The sequence below is a fragment of the Halichoeres trimaculatus genome, unplaced genomic scaffold (genome assembly GCF_033239565.1).
Source record: "Halichoeres trimaculatus isolate MK-OKI-2021-1 unplaced genomic scaffold, fHalTri1.1 fHalTri1_scaffold_15, whole genome shotgun sequence".
Taxonomy (NCBI): domain Eukaryota; kingdom Metazoa; phylum Chordata; class Actinopteri; order Labriformes; family Labridae; genus Halichoeres; species Halichoeres trimaculatus.
The window spans coordinates 29751856-29770260 of NW_027437193.1; the positions used below are offsets into that span (position 1 = coordinate 29751856).

The 18405-nt window shown below is 41.9% G+C and overlaps 1 protein-coding gene across 1 annotated transcript in view; it reads left to right on the plus strand.

Moving 5' to 3' along the window:
- The first annotated feature begins 2130 nt into the window (after positions 1-2130).
- The window catches only part of pappa2 (pappalysin 2), a 118618-nt gene continuing 102343 nt past the window's right edge, over positions 2131-18405 (plus strand). The window contains exons 1-4 of the mRNA XM_074687739.1: positions 2131-3949; positions 10639-10871; positions 12874-13101; positions 13254-13852. Coding sequence (XP_074543840.1) covers positions 2992-3949; positions 10639-10871; positions 12874-13101; positions 13254-13852 — 2018 coding nt within the window. The 5' untranslated portion in view covers positions 2131-2991. The remainder of the gene's footprint in view (positions 3950-10638; positions 10872-12873; positions 13102-13253; positions 13853-18405) is intronic.

Below are 18405 nucleotides of genomic sequence, written 5' to 3' on the forward strand. Positions count from 1 at the left end.
CTGACAAGAATAACGTACCTCAAGGTCCACTTATCAGCTTTTTCAGGAGCTCTTAACGGCTGCTTTTCGTCTTTATCAACAGAGTGTCTGAGGAGATGTGTGCTCGGAAACTTTTAAAATTTAGTAGACTGACTGTGATATTAACTATTCTTTATTTCAAAAAGGCCAGCACTTTTGGATCTTGAGGTATGCACTTTTTACTTGTAACTGCTGTTTTGTTTTTTGTTTCCTACTTTAAGAGAACTTCTCATACAGCAAAAATCAGAGTAATCAATCCATCATGTCAGTAATTTAGAGTCATTTTGCTTCATTTGTGCCACAATCATACAACATCCCTCCACACATTTCTCCCTGCATGCCCGCTGTTCCTCCTCCTCTGCCACCTCATGTGTCCTCTCCCTGCTTTTCCCTCAGCTTTGGCTCAGTCCAACACTTCGGCACAGAGCAGGTAGCATATTTAGATGATAAAAAAGCTCCCAAAAATCCTCCTTTTCATGTGCGAGACAGATGTTGTGCCTGTCCGTGTTGCACCACTGAGGAGAGCCAGAGCATGAGTGAGTGAGATAGGTGGATCAAGAGAAGAGGGAGGAAAAAAGGAAGAGAAGAAGAGAAACAAGGGGAGAGGGAGGGTGACTGAAACCTCACCTCCCTCACTGTAAAGAGTGTGTGTGTGCGTGAGACAGAGAGGAAGAAAGAAGAGTGAGGGGCAGCAAGGGAGAGATCAAACACACTCATGTTAGTGTGGCTGGAGCGAGCAGCCCTCCACCCCCTGAGCAGCCACCTCCACCGTCATTCATCCAGCACCGGGTCGGCAGAAGAGCCTCATAATGAGAAGACATGGACAGTTGTGGGAAGTGACTTCATTTACAGCAGCCTCAGTTATTTCCAACTCACTCAGCTTGGAGTGGATGTCTGATGACAAACACACCACGATGTAACCGCAGCATGCTGCTGTGCAAATGAAGATTTGGACATAAAACTACAACAATGACAGATTTTCTGCAAAGTAACACTGCAGCCTAAAACATTTGTGACAGGGATGCATCATTTAGAAACAGAACTGAGTGGTTCTGTGATGCAAAAAGGGGTGATTGTCTGCAGAGGGAGCACCTTTAATTTTCTGTAGAGTGATTGCAGTGATCCTGCAAAACAAAGATCCTCTATTCTCATACCTGCAACAGAATAAGACACTTTTCTCTTGCTCAAAAACTTTTGCATGCATGCAGCCTTAATTAGTGCAGGTTGCTTATTTTAATAAATGTGCAACAATGGTGCAAACCTCAGCTTTGTAAGTTGCACAACACCTTTTGCATTATGCAAAGCTTGGAGCCAAAAATTCATGTTCAATCCAAAATGTGCCTAAAGAGAATAGATACCTGATCAATCAGGGGGAAAACCCTGCAATTTGTTATTAATAGCATTTTTCATGCAAGAAAGTTTTTTTTTTTTTTTTTTTGTATTTTTCACTCTTGGTCTTACCGGTGTGATGAATTTTGGTGCTTATTGTGCTCTAAAAGATGGATTGTTGTCATAATAAATGCACATATAAGCTCCACAGCCCCTTCCCTGGCCTCCCACTGCATCAGAAGGATGTTCAGGGGAATGAAGAGAGAAGAGGATTTCCCTTGTAAAACACAAGTGTGAGGCAAGAGAAGGAAGCTTCCCCACCTCCCCGTCCCATCTCCCTCCACCACACTTCCCCTACTGGTGATGTCAAGACAGGCAGGGGCTCCCTGGTAAAAAAAAAAAAAAAAAAAAAAAAAGAAGAAGAAGAAGAAAAAACCTTTAGACCAGAGAGAGGGGGAGTGTTGTGTGTGTGTGTGTGTGTGTGTGTGTGTGTGTGTGTGTGTGTGTGTGTGTGTGTGTGTGTGAAAGAGAGAGAGAGAGAGAGAGAGAGAGAGAGAGAGAGAGAGAGAGAGAGAACGATGGAGGAGTGAATGGAGGAGGATATTACTACTACTGCATGGACCGGTGCAGAGGAGCAGCAAGTCACTCTGAAGCGTACACAGACGCACAACAAAACCAAGAGGAGCTGACGCGCAGACGGACCAGTCTACTGTTGTTTTTGTCCAGCCTCTCCTCTGAATTCATAGGGAAGCTTCTGCTCAACAAGTAGGATAGATATTTGTACTTTGCACTGCCCCTGGAGCCTTTTTTTCTTTTAATACTCTGATTCACCTTGCAGCCATATTTTTTGCAGCAGGACGCACTGAATGATGCCACAATGGTCAGGTAAAAAGCAAAGTAGAGGCTTTGTGCAAAGTCAGCATGGAGTGAATTAAACTGATCTCAGCTGGTTGAACGATTCAAATGAACTCAGAGTTTCATTTGAATTAAAACTTTATCCACATTTTCTCAGCTTCTGGATCTGTATGATCTCCTCAAATTTAACATCAGTCTGGATACTCTAAGATACTTTCAAACACTTTATTTTACCGGCTGACAAAGACGCGCAAAGCCTGTTATAAATTTAGACATCCTTCTGCAAACTTCGCTGCAGAGGCTGCATTTATTTACAGACAGCGCAGACTGCGGGAGGGAGGCACAGCGTCGCCCAAATAGGTCCGCGCAAAGTGCAGGCGTGTGGATCTTCATTTGGCTGAAGAGCTGACTTTTTGAGATTCTTGCGGAGATTTAAACTTCTGTTTTGAGATAATCACAACAACAAACTACTATATCCAGCACCTTGACGTAAGTCAACGTAAGAAACTTTGAATGTGACCCTCCGGATTACATTCATCCAATTTGGAATGCACTGATAACTCTTTTAAAATTAAAAATAAGACTAGGTGTTTAACTCCCAAACAGGCAAACTTGTGTGTATTTTTCTAGTCTAGTATAAATTCTAATAAATGTAAAAATCTAAGTCTAGTGTGAACCCCCTGTCACAGGCTGCACCTGGAAACCACAATTTTTTTTTTTTAGAGCCAAAAGCTTCCCTGTCTGTATCATTTCAAAAACATCGCCAAATATCTCCCCTAACCCGAGAAAATGTTGTTGATCAGACTACTGGCTATCTTCCTCATCCTCATCACTAACACGTGGCTGCTCAGCCCAGTGCGCTCCGATGCACTCAGTCGGTACAAGCGCGCCATGGCCCGGCGGGCAGACCGGGAGCTCTCCAGGCTAACAGGTGAACCCTGCACCGTCTCCGGAGTCTGGAGGTCCCGGCGGCAACCCCGCTCTCTCTCCCAGTCCCAACACCGCCCTCCAGCGGCCCGTCCGAGGACACACACGACCCGGAGAGAGCTGTACACTGAAAACAGCGCGCCTGTGCTTTGTGAAGGAGGGTGCAGGTTTGGTACCGGGGCGCACCAGGGCGCTTCGCTGAAGACAGATAAGAGAGGCTGGGACGACTCGGAGGATGTAACTGCGGGAGCGGTGAGGACATATGACACAGTGACCGGACAGGTTTATGAGAAAGGCTCCACAACTGACAGGAGAGACTCGAGTTCTGTCACACAACAGCCTGTGCGTAAAGACGCCGCAGAGACCGTCTCCTCATCGGGCCAAGCGCAGACTTCGAGCAGGGTTACCCGCAGCCTCGACACGACTTTTCCCTACGAGGAAGAGCGCAACTCCAGCTGGCAGAAAGTTTTCCCGGACAGCTCAACCGACTCCAGGGGGCTCCAGGTCCTCTACAGGCTTCAGCAGGGAGATGGGGACCCGCAGACCTCGACCGGAGCCCCGGTGGACAGCACGGAGGACTACTCCGGGGAGGTGGAGGAGGCGGATCCACCCGCGAGCGTACCCCCCGGCAGCCCCTCTCCGTGGGGGAGCCCTGTGCCTCGGGTGCCCCCTTCTTGGATGACCGCCCTGTACTTTAACGGGCGTCGGGAGCAGCTGAGGGTGAAGCCGGCTGCGGGGGTGGAGCTGCCGAGGGGCAAGTTCAGCCTGGAGTTGTGGGTGAAGCCTGAAGGAGGGCAGAGCAACCCGGCGGTCATAGCAGGTGGGTGAAAACTGATCATTACAGTGACACTGACCTGACAGAGTCAAAGCTGTTCACTGTCTCACTCACTCTGCTGCTTGATCTCTCCCACACTCGGTGTGTAATTCGCTCTGTGTTGCTGTGAATAGTTTGTGACAGCTTTACTGTATCTGTAAAAAGCCTCTGAGGTTGTCCAAGCCAAAACGTCTGCTGTTGTGATGTGTGAAAATTTCTCTCTTATAAAGGTTTTTAAAAAGGTGGGAGAGCTGCTGTCAGGACAGAGATCAGATACAGTTCAGCTTGGTTTGGTTTCTGTAACACACTGAACAGATGTAGTAACAAAAGTGACAAAGCATATCCAGTTTCACAACCACATTTGTGTACTATATGATTGTAAATGCAAGGTCCAGGTGGAATTAGCTTTGTAGTGCATTTTTCCTGCTCCGGTCCACATATCAAACAGTCAATAACTGCTTGTCAGTAGAAATTATGTCCTGGATAGGTTTGCATCCAAGCAGATATCACCTAATATTAGCTCTTTGCAGGATACTGATGCATGTTTCCATCAAAGCTCAGAGCTACCGAGGTTGCTTTGGTATGATTGTACAGAAACACTGTATCCTTTAGAAAACCTACCCACCAAGTAAACCATCTTATTTAGTTTGTCCATTAACGCTAACTGATGAATGCTATTCTCAAAATCAAGCCCAATAATCTAAAATTTATCACCAAATGCAAGCCCATTCACATCACAAAATTAAAGATAGCACAACAACTGTAACAACAATCTGTTCTCCTTGTCCTTGCTTGACCCCTTTGTTTACTTCAGTATGACCTCTTGACCCTGAGATATTCTAGATTCTGGCTAAGGCTAAAACGATTCCTCGAATAATTGGAGTAACTCGATTACAAGGAATCACAAGGAATCGTTTAACTTAGAAAGATCAAAGCTTGGTATTTCACCAGGACTACTTTTGATGTGGGGCATAGGGCTGAGTCCATATATACCAAAATTTCAGACCCCTCCATCAGCTTTTTTTCCAAAAGCAACAAGCAGTGATCATAATTTTAGTCAGAACACTTCAAAGACTCAGAATCATGTCAAGAACGTCTCATTCCTAGTTAAAATGTCTAATATGTAGTCAGATCGCGTTGAACTAATATATCACCTAAAGTCACTTGTTTTTCCACTTGTTTGTAACAAATTTTCATCTAAAAAATAACTGCTCCTTAACTAAGCAAAAATTTGTTAAATCTGATTACTCGATTAATCGATTATGCAAAAATTTGTTTTATCCGAGTACTCGATTAATTGATTAAGCAAAAATTTGTTTTATCCGATTACTCGATTAATCAATGTAGAAACAGTGGAATACTTGAATACTAAAATAATTGATAGCTACAGCCCAAGTTCTGGCACACCCCTGCTGACACGACTTAGAATTATGATGGGATTAGCGACTGTTTGGTTTACACATTAAAGCCGTTACAGTAGTTATGATAAAGGCACTCTCTATGATTATTGTACTCTTTTTCATTGTACCAAATACACTTTTCTCTTTACTACAGTGCATTATTAAAGGCAGCCACCAACACACGAGCCAGGTTATAAACTTGGGGTTAGGTTTCAAAAGACTGTGCTCATAACATCTAAAATTACATGAAGTGAGTCACATGGTCATCAAACCATCATAAAAATATCAGATTGTGTATTTATTGTAGATGAACCTCAGATTAATTAGGCCATTATGTAACCGTCTCATATCATTGCATTGAGCCCCTCTCCTAGACTGTTTCCATCGATCACGAGCACACACAGCAGACACATTATGTAACGAAACCTTCATCTAACCATGCACTTCACATGAAAACGAACATTCCTGTTTTTCCAACGAGGCAGCAACAAGAATGCAAGATTTGAAAAGCTGCACATTTGACAGAACAACACTTACATCAAACAAATTGAAGAGGATAAAAGCTCTCTGGTGCAGCACCACAGCTGTCCAGATAGTGAGGGAGACCACAAACTGTTACGTCCACTCACATTTACTCTGATCAAAGATCCGACTCCATTACTCAACTTTTTTCCCCTCATTGCTTCCTTATGTGAGGGCGGCATTTTGTGGCATGAGCCCTTCTCTTTGTAGTGTCCTGAAGGAATCTGACAAAAACAGAGAAAAACAAACTCCTATTGTTTCTGCTAGACATGACACTGACCTCGCGTTGACTCCTAATGGTCAGCGCTGAGCTTATAAATCTGTTTGTAGGTTTTCAATTTTTGTTGTTGTTTTGAATGTCACACCATTTTGAGAGACCAAAAGAATGCTGATTATCAAAGTACGTGACTGTACTGAACAAGATTATAATGTCATTTTGAAAGCAGGTCAAAAAGGGGCCCCTGTTCTTGGAGAGTACATCAACATGTTCTCAAAGCTGGAAAAGTGGCCAAGCTATGGTAAATAAAAAAAGTATGACAATCACACTGACAGCTAAACACCTTCCAAATGTTTTTTTATCGGACTAAAAAATCTTTTTCTGCATTAAAGAACATGATGTTTTTATATTTGGGTTGAAAAACAAGTGTCTCCTAAGAACATGTGTTTGTGATTCATGAAGACTATAAATCATTAATATTCAGATTTAATTGTGTCTCTTTATCTAAGCTAGTGACAAGCAGAGTTGTATGACTCACTGAGCCCCTGGTCTTAGGTCGTCAGTGTCACTCAGTCAGTGTGGAGGGGTTGCACTCATTGGTTCTTCTATTGTGGGTTCAGTGAAGGTGTCCAAAACACCTGCTACACAACTTTACTCCATAGGAATTGTAACTAAACAAACATCTTGAACCCAGTGGTTGAATCTCTTTAGAGGCTACTGTTAGCTTGCAAGAAGTAACCTGATGAACAGAGCAAGCAGGTTAACAGTATTCCACTCACCTCTCTGGGGGCATCCTAAGCGGCAACCTCTGGTCTAAAAGTATAAAAATATTTTGATTAATAAAAATATGAGGCCTGTACAAAAGTGCCAAGACCTGCAGTTCTTTGCATGTCCACTTGAGGTTTGCTGTAGAAACACCGTACACCACATGCACAAACCAAGACAGATGATTATTTACAAAATTGAGAAATATGCTGATAGCCAGGTAGAAAAAAAAATATTTTTGCTCTGAATAGCTCATTTCTCTGCCAGCACACACTGTATAAGTTGCATTTATTTTTTCTAAATCATTAAAGGGGCTGTGAGGAGTTTGAAAGGGATCTTGAAAAGGTCTCCCTTTAGATATCTGCCTGATTGTAATCCACACTTTAAAGTAAGATTATCAGAGCCAATATTGCTGGTTAAAGGTTATTTTAAATTGCTATATCTTAGCTTCCAGGTTGGGTCGAGCATGACTGTATTGATTTAAGGCATATCTAGGTCTCTATGACAACACCAGGCTGGCTGACAAAGTTTAAGCGTGAGAAGAGATAAAACACAGATATATGTGTTTTTCTCTGATAAAAACGATTTCTGTGACTAACTTTCTAGCGATGGTTGACACAGGAGCCTAACTGTCCGACAGAAAAAGAACAGAAGAGCAGAAGAAAGATAAACAGGAGACTGATACAGCCTGAGCTAAAGGCTAACACAGGAGCTAAACTCTTTGTGCTAATGTTTATTCCAACCCACAGTCAGCAGTTATTCTGCAGTGGTCTGTTCAAACTTGAGAGTCTATCAATAAAATGAAGAGTGAGGTTACGTTAGCTCTGATTGGTAGATGACTGGCAGGACATAACCAGGATTCACTAACTAACTAACACTAACATTACACATTACGGACATGTCTCACAGCACCTGACTGTCAGCTGCGCTAAATATAGACAGCTACTAAACTACACACAAACTGACAGTGTTAACTTGTTGTAACGTTAGCCTACAGATATGTCAGAGCACTGGGCTGCCAATGTTGCTAACATATAGCTGGCTGCTACTCACATTTAAAACTGTAGTGCTACTTAACTGTTCTGATGGCCTTACCTTGGCACATTGTGTCCAGTAAAAAGTTGGCTTGAACAAAGAACATTTGTTTTGATCCGATCTCCATTTGATTCCAAAACAAACACACGCCTAGTTAAAACTAATTTACGACTGTGTGTGTGAGACTCCGGGCCAGAAGGTGGTGAGGGAGTGCAATTTAAACAAATCCTCTTCGTAGCATCTTCAAACTTATAAGTCTTACCCAAAGACTGTATAAAATATGAATGTAGCCTCCACGACGTCACCTGTCTGTTCTTGATACAATGAAATGAAGCCAATCGGCGGATGCAGCCACACTAGATATGTAGCGGCTTTCGAGCCATGTCAGTCTTTTCAGTCATGTGAGCTGAGCTGTGTCTCTGATTGACCAATCAAGTGATCCTGATAACTTCTAAACCGCTAAGTTAGAAAAAAGATTACCTCCTCTTAGGGATGGGTACCAAATTAGGTACTTTTATAGGTACCGACCAAATTCCGTCAAAAGTACTAGGTATCGATTCATGTAAAACCAAAAGGTACCATGTTTAGGTACCTAAATGCATCCTTGTGACTGTGAGGGAGTGGAAGAGTAGGTGATTTTCCATGCTGGACATGAACACAGCATTACAAGTTTATATATTGGTGAATAAATTTGTTAAATTGATTTTTTTTATATTTCATTATTGCATACATTAATAGTTTTTACCACATAAACACAAAAAAGTACCGAAACATAGAGCCGTTGAGTACCTGTACTGATTGCCAGGTACCAGGCATCGGTACCGTATCGTTTCAAATATGAAAGGTACCCATCCCTACCTCCTCTATGGTGCGTGCTGATAGTGAAATTAGTGTTTCAGACCCAAGCCATGTTTTGAACCAGGCAGTAAATCTGCATTTTAATGCTGTAACAGCCTGTTGCTGTTGGCTTGGTGTGTATATGGTTTTTGGTCTTTCTGCAACCAGCAGATTCTCCATGAACAGCAACTTATAGCACTTCTGCATAGGCTTCATTTTTCTAAACTGGGTGTTTCCCCTTTTGTCTTGACTGTCAAGCGGGCACCCTGTAACTGCGTGTAAAGTAGTTGAAAGCCTGCCTCTTTACCTCATACTAATTCAAATAAAGTTGCATACATTTGAGTTCAACATTTCCAATATGGTGCCTCCCGATTATTGGTTTCAAAACTTATTTACGGTCTACGCTACATCCAAGACGGATGTCTGGTACAGCCTGAGTTTCTCCTCTTCTTTCTATCAGTGGTCCTTTTTTATATTAGACATTGCTGCACTTGCTGACATTTCATCAGTCTTTCAAAGTTAATAACACTGTTTATGGCAAATCTTTCAATGGTTGTTGAATCTTACAGCCCTTACTCCTGAAAACAAAAAGTCAAGTTAAACTAAAGTTTTAAAACACTGGAGAGATACCTGTAAATATGGTGGATTATGATAGAGTTTAAAGCAGATAAATGTTCTTTAGGAGATATTATAGACCAAAATAGAGTTTTAGAGTGCCAGAAAGACTGAATGGAAGTGAATGCAGAGTGAATGGTAAGATCTCAGTGTCTGCCTAATGTTGAAATAGTTGATTACATGCCAAATAGACTTCCCAGGGCTCTGTTATGTCAGAATATTTTGGCAAGTTTTCCTGGGCACGAGGAGAACAACAAAAAAAAGTTCAAAACATCAGAGCCTCCCATCATTAAAGATAAACCTGTTAAACAGACCAGTGTGTGTGTGGTGAAGAGATTGTCTTATAAAATTAAGTCTATTCATCCCATAAACCTTCCTGTTTCCTGTTGCAGGCTGGATATTGTCACTTTTTTGGCAGTCTGTGTTTTTCTCTTATCATGACCATCTGCTTATGCATGAAATGTTGGAAACTTGAGCTCAGCCAAAGTTTGACTCAAAACATACCCCCAACCTGTGCTGCGCCATGAAATGATGTACCTACAGCAGACTGTACACGGTAAAGACATTCAGTAGCAGGAAATGACCTCATGATAAAAACTTGAGCTGAATGTAAAAGCTGCTTTTGTTTTCTACATTTATGAGAACGTCATGATCAAAAGCAGACTTTAGCATCGGCAGCAAATCATGCTTGTCTGTATGTATGAACAGCTTGATTCTTGTATGTTCGTTTTTAATTGGCTAAAACAACATGATAGATAGTTTCTCTTTCTGTAGCTTTGTCCTCACGATGGCTGCTTTTACTGTTTCACTGAATTAAATGCTTCAACATCAAACTGGCTCATCTCCCTCGGGATACTTTTGCTATGATTGTCTACCTGAAACACTTTTGCACACACATGAATGGTATATACACATGCACCCACAGATACAGCGCTCAGGAGGGTGAAGGGGTTCCCTGACCCTTCCATGTCCCAGTATTGGACATCTGGTGAGCAGATGTGGATCTCTGTGTGTCTGTTGCAACAGCAGATGGAAACATCAGGGTCTTGCTTTTGCTGAGCGAAATACCTCCGTCCTTCTTCTCTTCTCCATCCTCTCCAGCTCTCTCTGGCTCTGTCTACTCTCTTTCTCTGATTTACTTACTATAGCTGTGCATCTTTACCTCCGTGCACCTCAGTTTGCTTTTGTCCAAGTAATGCAGTCTCTGAAACTCTGTTTACACATTTCTCAGTGGCCTTTTGTCAACTTTCTGTCATTCCATTCTGCAACAGGATGCCAGACTGTAACTCTCCTCTTTGTTGTAGGTGTGTTTGACAACTGTTCCCATTCACTGAGTGAGAAGGGGTGGTCAGTGGGAATCCGCACTATGGAACCAGCCGGCACCAAAGATGCTCGGTATTACTTTATGCTCCGAACAGACCGAGCCACAAAATCCACCACCATCTACAGCCACCAGCGGTACCGAGCCAACGCCTGGACTCACCTGATGGCGGTGTACAGTGGCCGCACCATGACCCTGTACGTTGACGGAGCTAAGGTGTGTGGTTTCAGTGCACGGTAAAGCTTCAGTTCACACTTTGGTTGAGTTTGATCATTTTCCCCTCCACTTCCATCAACATGCTGATTGCTTAAATCCAATAAAAGTACTTTGACAAACGGATCCCAACTCAAGGTCCAATACCCACATCATTTCGCTGAGTCTTTTACCTCCTTCATCCTCCATTTCCAAGATCAATAATGGTCTTAAATGCTGAAACCTTTTACGTGACAGCCTAGTGAGTTCACTTGTCAACAGAGCCATCGTCATGAAATTGGGCAAACTCCAGCTGATGAGGACTGTGTGATGTGGCTGAAAGTTTATTGAAAACTGATGACTGGTCCTTGGGTCCGGATTGTTTGGGATTTTTTGAACTTTATTTTACTTTTTTTCAAAAGTCAGTTATGACCTCTGTGCTTACATGATCCATTTTTCTTTGTTTATGATCCATTTTATCCATGCCAATTCTTGGAAAGTTTGAGGGTGGAGCAAAAAGATACAAAGCTCTTCTATTGGTCCATCATCAGGCAAGCAATGGTCTAGTTTTTGATAACTTAAAGGGACAGTTCAGTTTTTTTGAAGTGGGGTTGTATGAGCTCTATGTGACCACTAAGGACATTAGATACAGTAGAAAGTTGTCTCCTCTCCCTCGGTAAGACACAGACTGTAATCACTGGTCACAAGGAAATAGGTGCTAACAGGGAAATACTGTACCAAATTCAAAGACTATTTTCTCTGCCTACAAGAACTAAAATCAAAAAGTAATACCACAGTTTAAGAGTACGCTATATAAAACAATTTTTAAGTACATTAAGTCTTTGTAAATATAAACATTTATCTGGACCTAACTAACTGGTCATGTATCCTTCCGCGCAACGCTGGACTTCAAGATGCTGACTGCTACTGCTGCCACGACTGTTGTTGTTGTTGTTGCTGTTACAGGACACTCCACAATTTAGAAGAGCAGGGAAATCTGTGTGATGAGTTATACAGACGGCTTGAGAGCCAGCAGTGTCCTCTAACTCAGACAAATCCTGAAGAGTGTCTGTAACCAAGTGCCACTCGTGGCAGCAGTAACACTCAGCATCCGTGGGCATTGAGTCACAGCCCAGACATTTACACCACTGAGTATTTCCGACTCTGTCTTGATGTCCAGTGTCCGTGGATGTTACCTCTGTATTCCTTTCAGTCGCCATCTGTAGCAGCTCTTCTTCTGTGTGCTCCGGTTCATACAGGTATCCTTTTGGTTCCAAAGTGAATGGAACTTCATCGTTGCTGTCATAGTCACTCATTTTGAATTTCCTACGCTGCCTCACAATCCTTAGAGTACAAACAAAAGAATTACGATACTTGATCAAACTTATACAAGGCTACAACCGGTGCCCGAAGCATAGCTTGTTTACATTCCCTACAGCTGAAAGGAGGAGGGGGGACGGAGCGCACTAGCGTTGCGCGGAAGGATACATGACCACTTAGTTAGGTCCGGATAAATGTTTGTATTTCCGAAGACTTAATGCACTAAAAAAAAAATTTATGTAGCGTACTCTTAAACTGTGGTATTACTTTTTGATTTTAGTTCTTGTAGGCAGAGAAAATAGCCTTTGAATCTGGTACCATCTCTCCCTGTTAGCGCCTATTTCCTCGTGACCAGCGATTACAGTCTGTGTCTTACTGAGGGAGAGGAGACACCTTTCTACTGTATCTAATGTCCTTAGTGGTCACATAGAGCTCATACAACCCCACTTCAAAAAAACTGAACTGTCCCTTTAAGCTTCCCAGAACAATTTAACCCTCATTTTGATCAAGAACCAGATGGCTTAAGTTCCTTTTCACAGAAGCAAAGATACTTACTTGATGAATGTGAAGAGTATTTTGTGTCAGCCTATCAGGAGAAAGAACTGCTTATACAAACATTTACAATCGAGCTTTTCAATTAAAGAAATTAATGGAGACATAAGTTTCTTTCTCCCTGTTTGTTGGTCCACCCTTCTTTGTCCCTCAGGTAGGAGAGAGCAGCTTCCAGGCCGGGAATCTCTACAGTCCATTCATGAAGACCTGCAGGACTCTCTTCCTGGGCAGCAACCAATCAGATCAAGGACAAAGCTTCAGGGGCCATATTGGAGGGGTGGTCCTGTGGGGCTATGCCCGCTCTCATGAGGACCTGCTAAAGAGACCACTTCAAGTTGACAAAACCAAGCCACTCCTGGCAACATGGGCGGACTTCACCAACGTAATCAACCGCTAATTTGATTGTATTTGATTGAATTTAAGTGTTTCCACAGTCCTTGTATCAGTCTTTCATACAAATGTTTTTTATTCTCAAATATTCAAACTGGTTGGAAAATATACTAGAATATTCATTGATCTGTTTTAAACTTTCAGGTGAAAGAACTGTGGTCTCCATACAAAGTTGGGTTTCATCCAACCATCATCACCACTCCTGTCCCTGAACCGGAGCTTGTCTCTCCATTCCTTCCTCCACCCTGTGGCCTGACACCCTGCGACAACACCGACATCATCTACGGCTACAACAACAACTGGCAGCTCCGTGCACACAAGAGAATTCGATACCGCATCGTCAACCTTTCCAATGACGATGGTGACAACCCCACCGTGTCCACAGCCCAGATCCACCTCCAGCACCGGGCTCTGACAGAGGCGTTTCGCCCATACAACATCAGCCTGGATCTGAGCGTCCACTCCGTGAAAAACTCGAGCCTCCGTCAGAGGTTTATCCTCAGCAACTGTCGCATTGGAAAGATCGGGAACCGTCAGTGTGACCCTGAGTGTGACCACCCGAGGACAGGGCATGATGGAGGGGACTGTCTCAGACTGGGGCCCTGCTATAACTGGAAGAGACAGGATGGAGTTTGTAACATGGAGTGCAACAGTATACACTATGACTATGATGATGGAGACTGCTGTGACCCAGACGTCACTGATGTCCTGAAGACCTGCTTCGATCCAGAGTCACCTGACAGGTGAGGCTCAGCACAGTGTTGTGTTTGTTTGACTCGGAGTTTAGTTCCAATGATTTTTCTTCTCTTTTTTTCATTTTGCAAATAGGTGAAGCTATATACTGCAAAAGAAACTTGAAAAGTCTTGAAGCTTTTTAAGTTGATAAGGCTTGAAGAGAGGCATCATGAACACTTTTATTTAGTTGTCAATCTGGTGTTGTCATTCAGTTTTAACCTCTGGTGGATAACATGTTTCCACTTCTGATCAGATAATATTACGTTCATCTCATAGTCTTGCCAGTAGTTGGTAAAAGTTGGTCTGCAAAGTGCCAAGACAACTCAATGTACACTGTAAAATAATACTAACTGGCTTTATCTTAGAGTTTCCCCCAGCACTAAATGGCAGCACCTTTAGGCCCAAACAAACTTGAAGCACTTTCCCCCTTGTCTAAATTCTTGCTTGTGTTGGACGTCGATTTGGAAAAAAACGTCTGCTAAATGACCTTGCAGAATTGTAGTTTGCCAACACAGATGGTGTGTGAGTACCGGTGTAAAATGACAACGAAGCAGTTCTTTGTTTCATTCAGTGAAACCACTGAAAAGAGTTCATATCTACACCAAGCCATTTGTGTCTCTGGAACTCAAAGACACAAGCCTGTATTTGAACGTAGCATTATTAAATGTGGATTTTAGTATCTAAATCCTTTATCCATCATGGGTGAAGTTACATTAATTTGCCAAAAAAGGATTACTGACAAAGTCTTGATTCAAACAACGCTTGGCAAAAAAACAGGAAGATACAGGAAGTATAATGCACAACTCAAAGCATCAAAGGCAAGTCTTTGTTCTTAAATTACCACAAAATCATACTCAGCAGTGTTTTATGTGTCTCAGTGACAAGATGATTATTGGTGTTGAATGTGTGGTGAAAGGGGGAAATGCTGCTATGTGGTTGGAAATTTAAAACGTCTATTTGTAAGTGAAACCTAATTACATCACTGTTCAAAGTTAATGGTTATAATATTTGCTAATCAAAGTCCTCAGATTGCCATTCAGTGTCAGAGGATATTTCAGATATTTATCCTGCAAGTTTGCATCTTGCAACCAGAAATCTATGTATGTTGGGATTCTGGGTAAAATGTTGATGAAAACAGAATGTGATGGTTTGCAGATCGTCTGAACCCTGTATTCAATTGAAAATAGTGCAAAGAAATTGGGATTTTCATCATCTCCAACTAACAGTATCATTCAAAGATTCAGAAAACCTGGAAGAACATCTGTGCAAAGAGAACAAAGTCAAAACCAAACCCAAGTAGCTGTAATCTTAGAGTTCTCAGATGGTACACCATTAAAAGTAGACCTGACTTTGCAGTAGAAATCACTGCATGGGCTGACAATCACTTTCATGCATTTGAGTCCATGCCATGTTAGCTGTTACATATTTTAAAGGCCCTGTTAATGCTGAATGACATGAACAAGTTGTGGAGAAGTAATGCTTCTTTTAAAGAAAGGCTGTTCATATTTCACCAAAATGACACAAAACAACATACTACAGAGTTGAGGCCCATTTATTCTCCTTTTACGAATGAAAATGTTAACGTCCATTGCAAACGATGTTACCGACACTGCACACATACTGTACTTCAGTGCATCCTTTACGTCGGCATTGCTGTTAATCAATACATCCACTGGGGGGGCAGAGTCCAAAGTTAATGACAACAACAAACTCAAAAACAAACATGGTGACTGTGGAGGAGGTATTGCTAATGTACCCCTTGCATAAAAGACAAAACAGAGGCAGTGTTATAGGAGGTGGTGGCCGGTGAGGCTGTTGCATTGTCAAAGTTTGGCCATTGTTAGTTCTTCTTCATGTCTCACTAAAGCTATGTATTGGGTAGTATCAGCAACACTGCCCCAGTGATTTCTGGTGGTACTGTTCTGTTTTTCCGGTATCCATAAGCTTTTGGAAACGTGCAGCAATATGGACAAAATGAATGCAGAGCACGAACAAAAGGCTCCATCCGTATCCGTATCAGGATGTAACATTGAGCATAAATGGGCCTTTACAGCAGCATGACTTGGCAGTAGAAGAGTCCAGGTGCTAAATACATCAAGGACCTAAACCTCTGAGTAGCTAAAGTCCTATATCAGGAAAGAAAGAGACTACGTTTCAAACTCATGAAATGGGTCCCTAAATATTTAGTCTTTTTAAATGAAGAGGTGATGCAACACAATAGTAAACTGACCCTTGGCCTAACATATATGAAATGTGTTGTTGACATCACATTTAGAAGGGGTTTCTATATTTTATAAAGCAATACAAATTTTTAGTTACTACATATGATATGTCGTACCAACAATACTCTAAATTATATGTGAATTTCTGGTTTTGTTGGCATTTTACTGAGTTTTACCCTCTATGGCTTTGGGGTTGTATCATTTGGCGGCTTTATGTCGCATATCACAAACATTTTATTGGTTAGAGAAGGTTTCACTGAGGCAGCAGAAAAACTTAAAGGCCTGCACTGCTGAACAGAGCTGAGAGAGCACAGGAGGGGTGAAGTGTAATGTCGGTCAACACAACATGTTTTTCAAGAAGAAGTCCCTGAAATAACTGGTGAGGATGTCTCCCCATGAGGTGAATATTGGCCTATCAGAGTGCTGCAGGGCTTCGGCAGGGATGCGTAATGACCTGCTTAACATGCACAAGAACAAACTGGTACCCTTGCTTTCCCTCAGTGGTTTCAGAGGGAGCTCTGTGAAGCATGCATGGTGGGTTAAGAGGCCAAAGTACACACTTATTTTTACCAAACAAGTCGAGCGGCAGCCTGCTGCCTTCCATTTGGTCTGACAGACAGCCTCATGCAGAGTTCCAAATAGCTTGCATGAAGTCTCGCCATGGAGTCGTCGGCCCATGTTCTCAAAGACCCAATCCTTAATCCAACCTTGAACCACAAGCTTTACACTGGGCTACAGCGAAACAGAGCATGTGAGCTGGAGCTATTTTTCAAAGTGAGAGATTTATTGCTTGATGTTTGGTGTTGACAGATTGTGACGGCTTAACACAAGGATGTAATAATAGTTCTGAAACCAGCAGAATATATGTTTTTTCTATCACTGCTTTGATGAAATGGGTCCTGCTTCACCAAGTGTGAAGATTTGTTTTCAAGAATCCATTAATGCAGATTAAAATGTTAAAATATTCCAGCTTAATCAAAGAATTTGATTTATTAAACATACAGTAAAGATACACATTTGACATTCCATAGTATTTTTTAAAATTAGTGGATTATTCCCTGTAAAAAACAATTACTCTGTTAGTTATATCCACCAAAGGGGGAAAGGTCCTCTCAACCTTGCACGGCCATGTTTCTGCAGTAGCATAGACAAAGTTTTACACACACACAGTTTTGTATTTTTTGAGTGACTGCGTGAAATGAAACTGTTCTGGGATAAATGTGATGGTTGCTGTATAACGAAGAACATGGTAGAAAATTCAAACGTTGAAGTTTTGGTGCTGAACACTTGCAGAGAGACACGTGGAGGATCATACTTATATTCAAAGCAGCTTCTTGTCTCGGCCATAACTGCTTGTGAAACTTCACCAAAGAGCAGGATTGGTAAAGGAGCATCTCATCCTAGATTCTCCTGTAGATATCACTTAATATTCCCATTTCTCCACATCTTAATATTACATATCAAATGATAAGATTTGAATTAACCAACCATGACAATTTCACATGCCAAACAAAGAGTAAGAGACAGGTAAAACACTCTACATGATATGTTGGGGATAATGAAAAGTTAGCAGGTAGTAATGAAATAAACCTCAACAGGGATGCAACAAGACCTAAACTTACTCTCTGCCTCAGTGTCAACGAGGATGCTTAAACTGTGTCTCTGTGGATCAATGTGTGTAATCCATAGGCTGTATATGAAATAGACAGCAATGCCCCACCATTTATAATTGTACGCTTTTGAAGCCACCCACCGCCATTGTGCAGCCAGAGTCTGTGCAGTCGAGGCTAAGAGGGACTCTGAGAGAATCTGAATGGAGCCGGGTGACAAAAATAATCATTTTTTTCCTCTCCCTCTAGACGTATTTTACTGTTCTCGAAAACAATAGAAAGGCAACTGTCAATCATCATTAAATGTGTCCTCAAACCTAGTTTTTAACGTCCAATAACTAATGACAAAGAAACACTATTAGATTAAAAGAGGACTTGAACACAACATAGCCAAATATCTTCAAATCATCACAACAATCAGATGTGAGAAACATTTCTACAAGGTGTATTAATTTTTTAAAGTTTGACCACAGCCCATCTGGAATGACAGGGGAGCTGTTTTTTTTTTTTTTTTTTTTTTTTTTTTTTTTTTACCTATACTGCAGCCAGTCACCAGGGGGAGCAGTTTTTGTGGTGACCTCACTTTAAGCCAAGCAAGATGATGTCTTTTTTTTTTTTTTTTTTTTCACAGTCTATGTTGCCCTTGAAGGGTTAATAAATGTGGTCAGGGGATTGCCAAGGGGCTTTGACCACAGAGCAGAAACAGAAAACAGGTAGTCTCACACCATG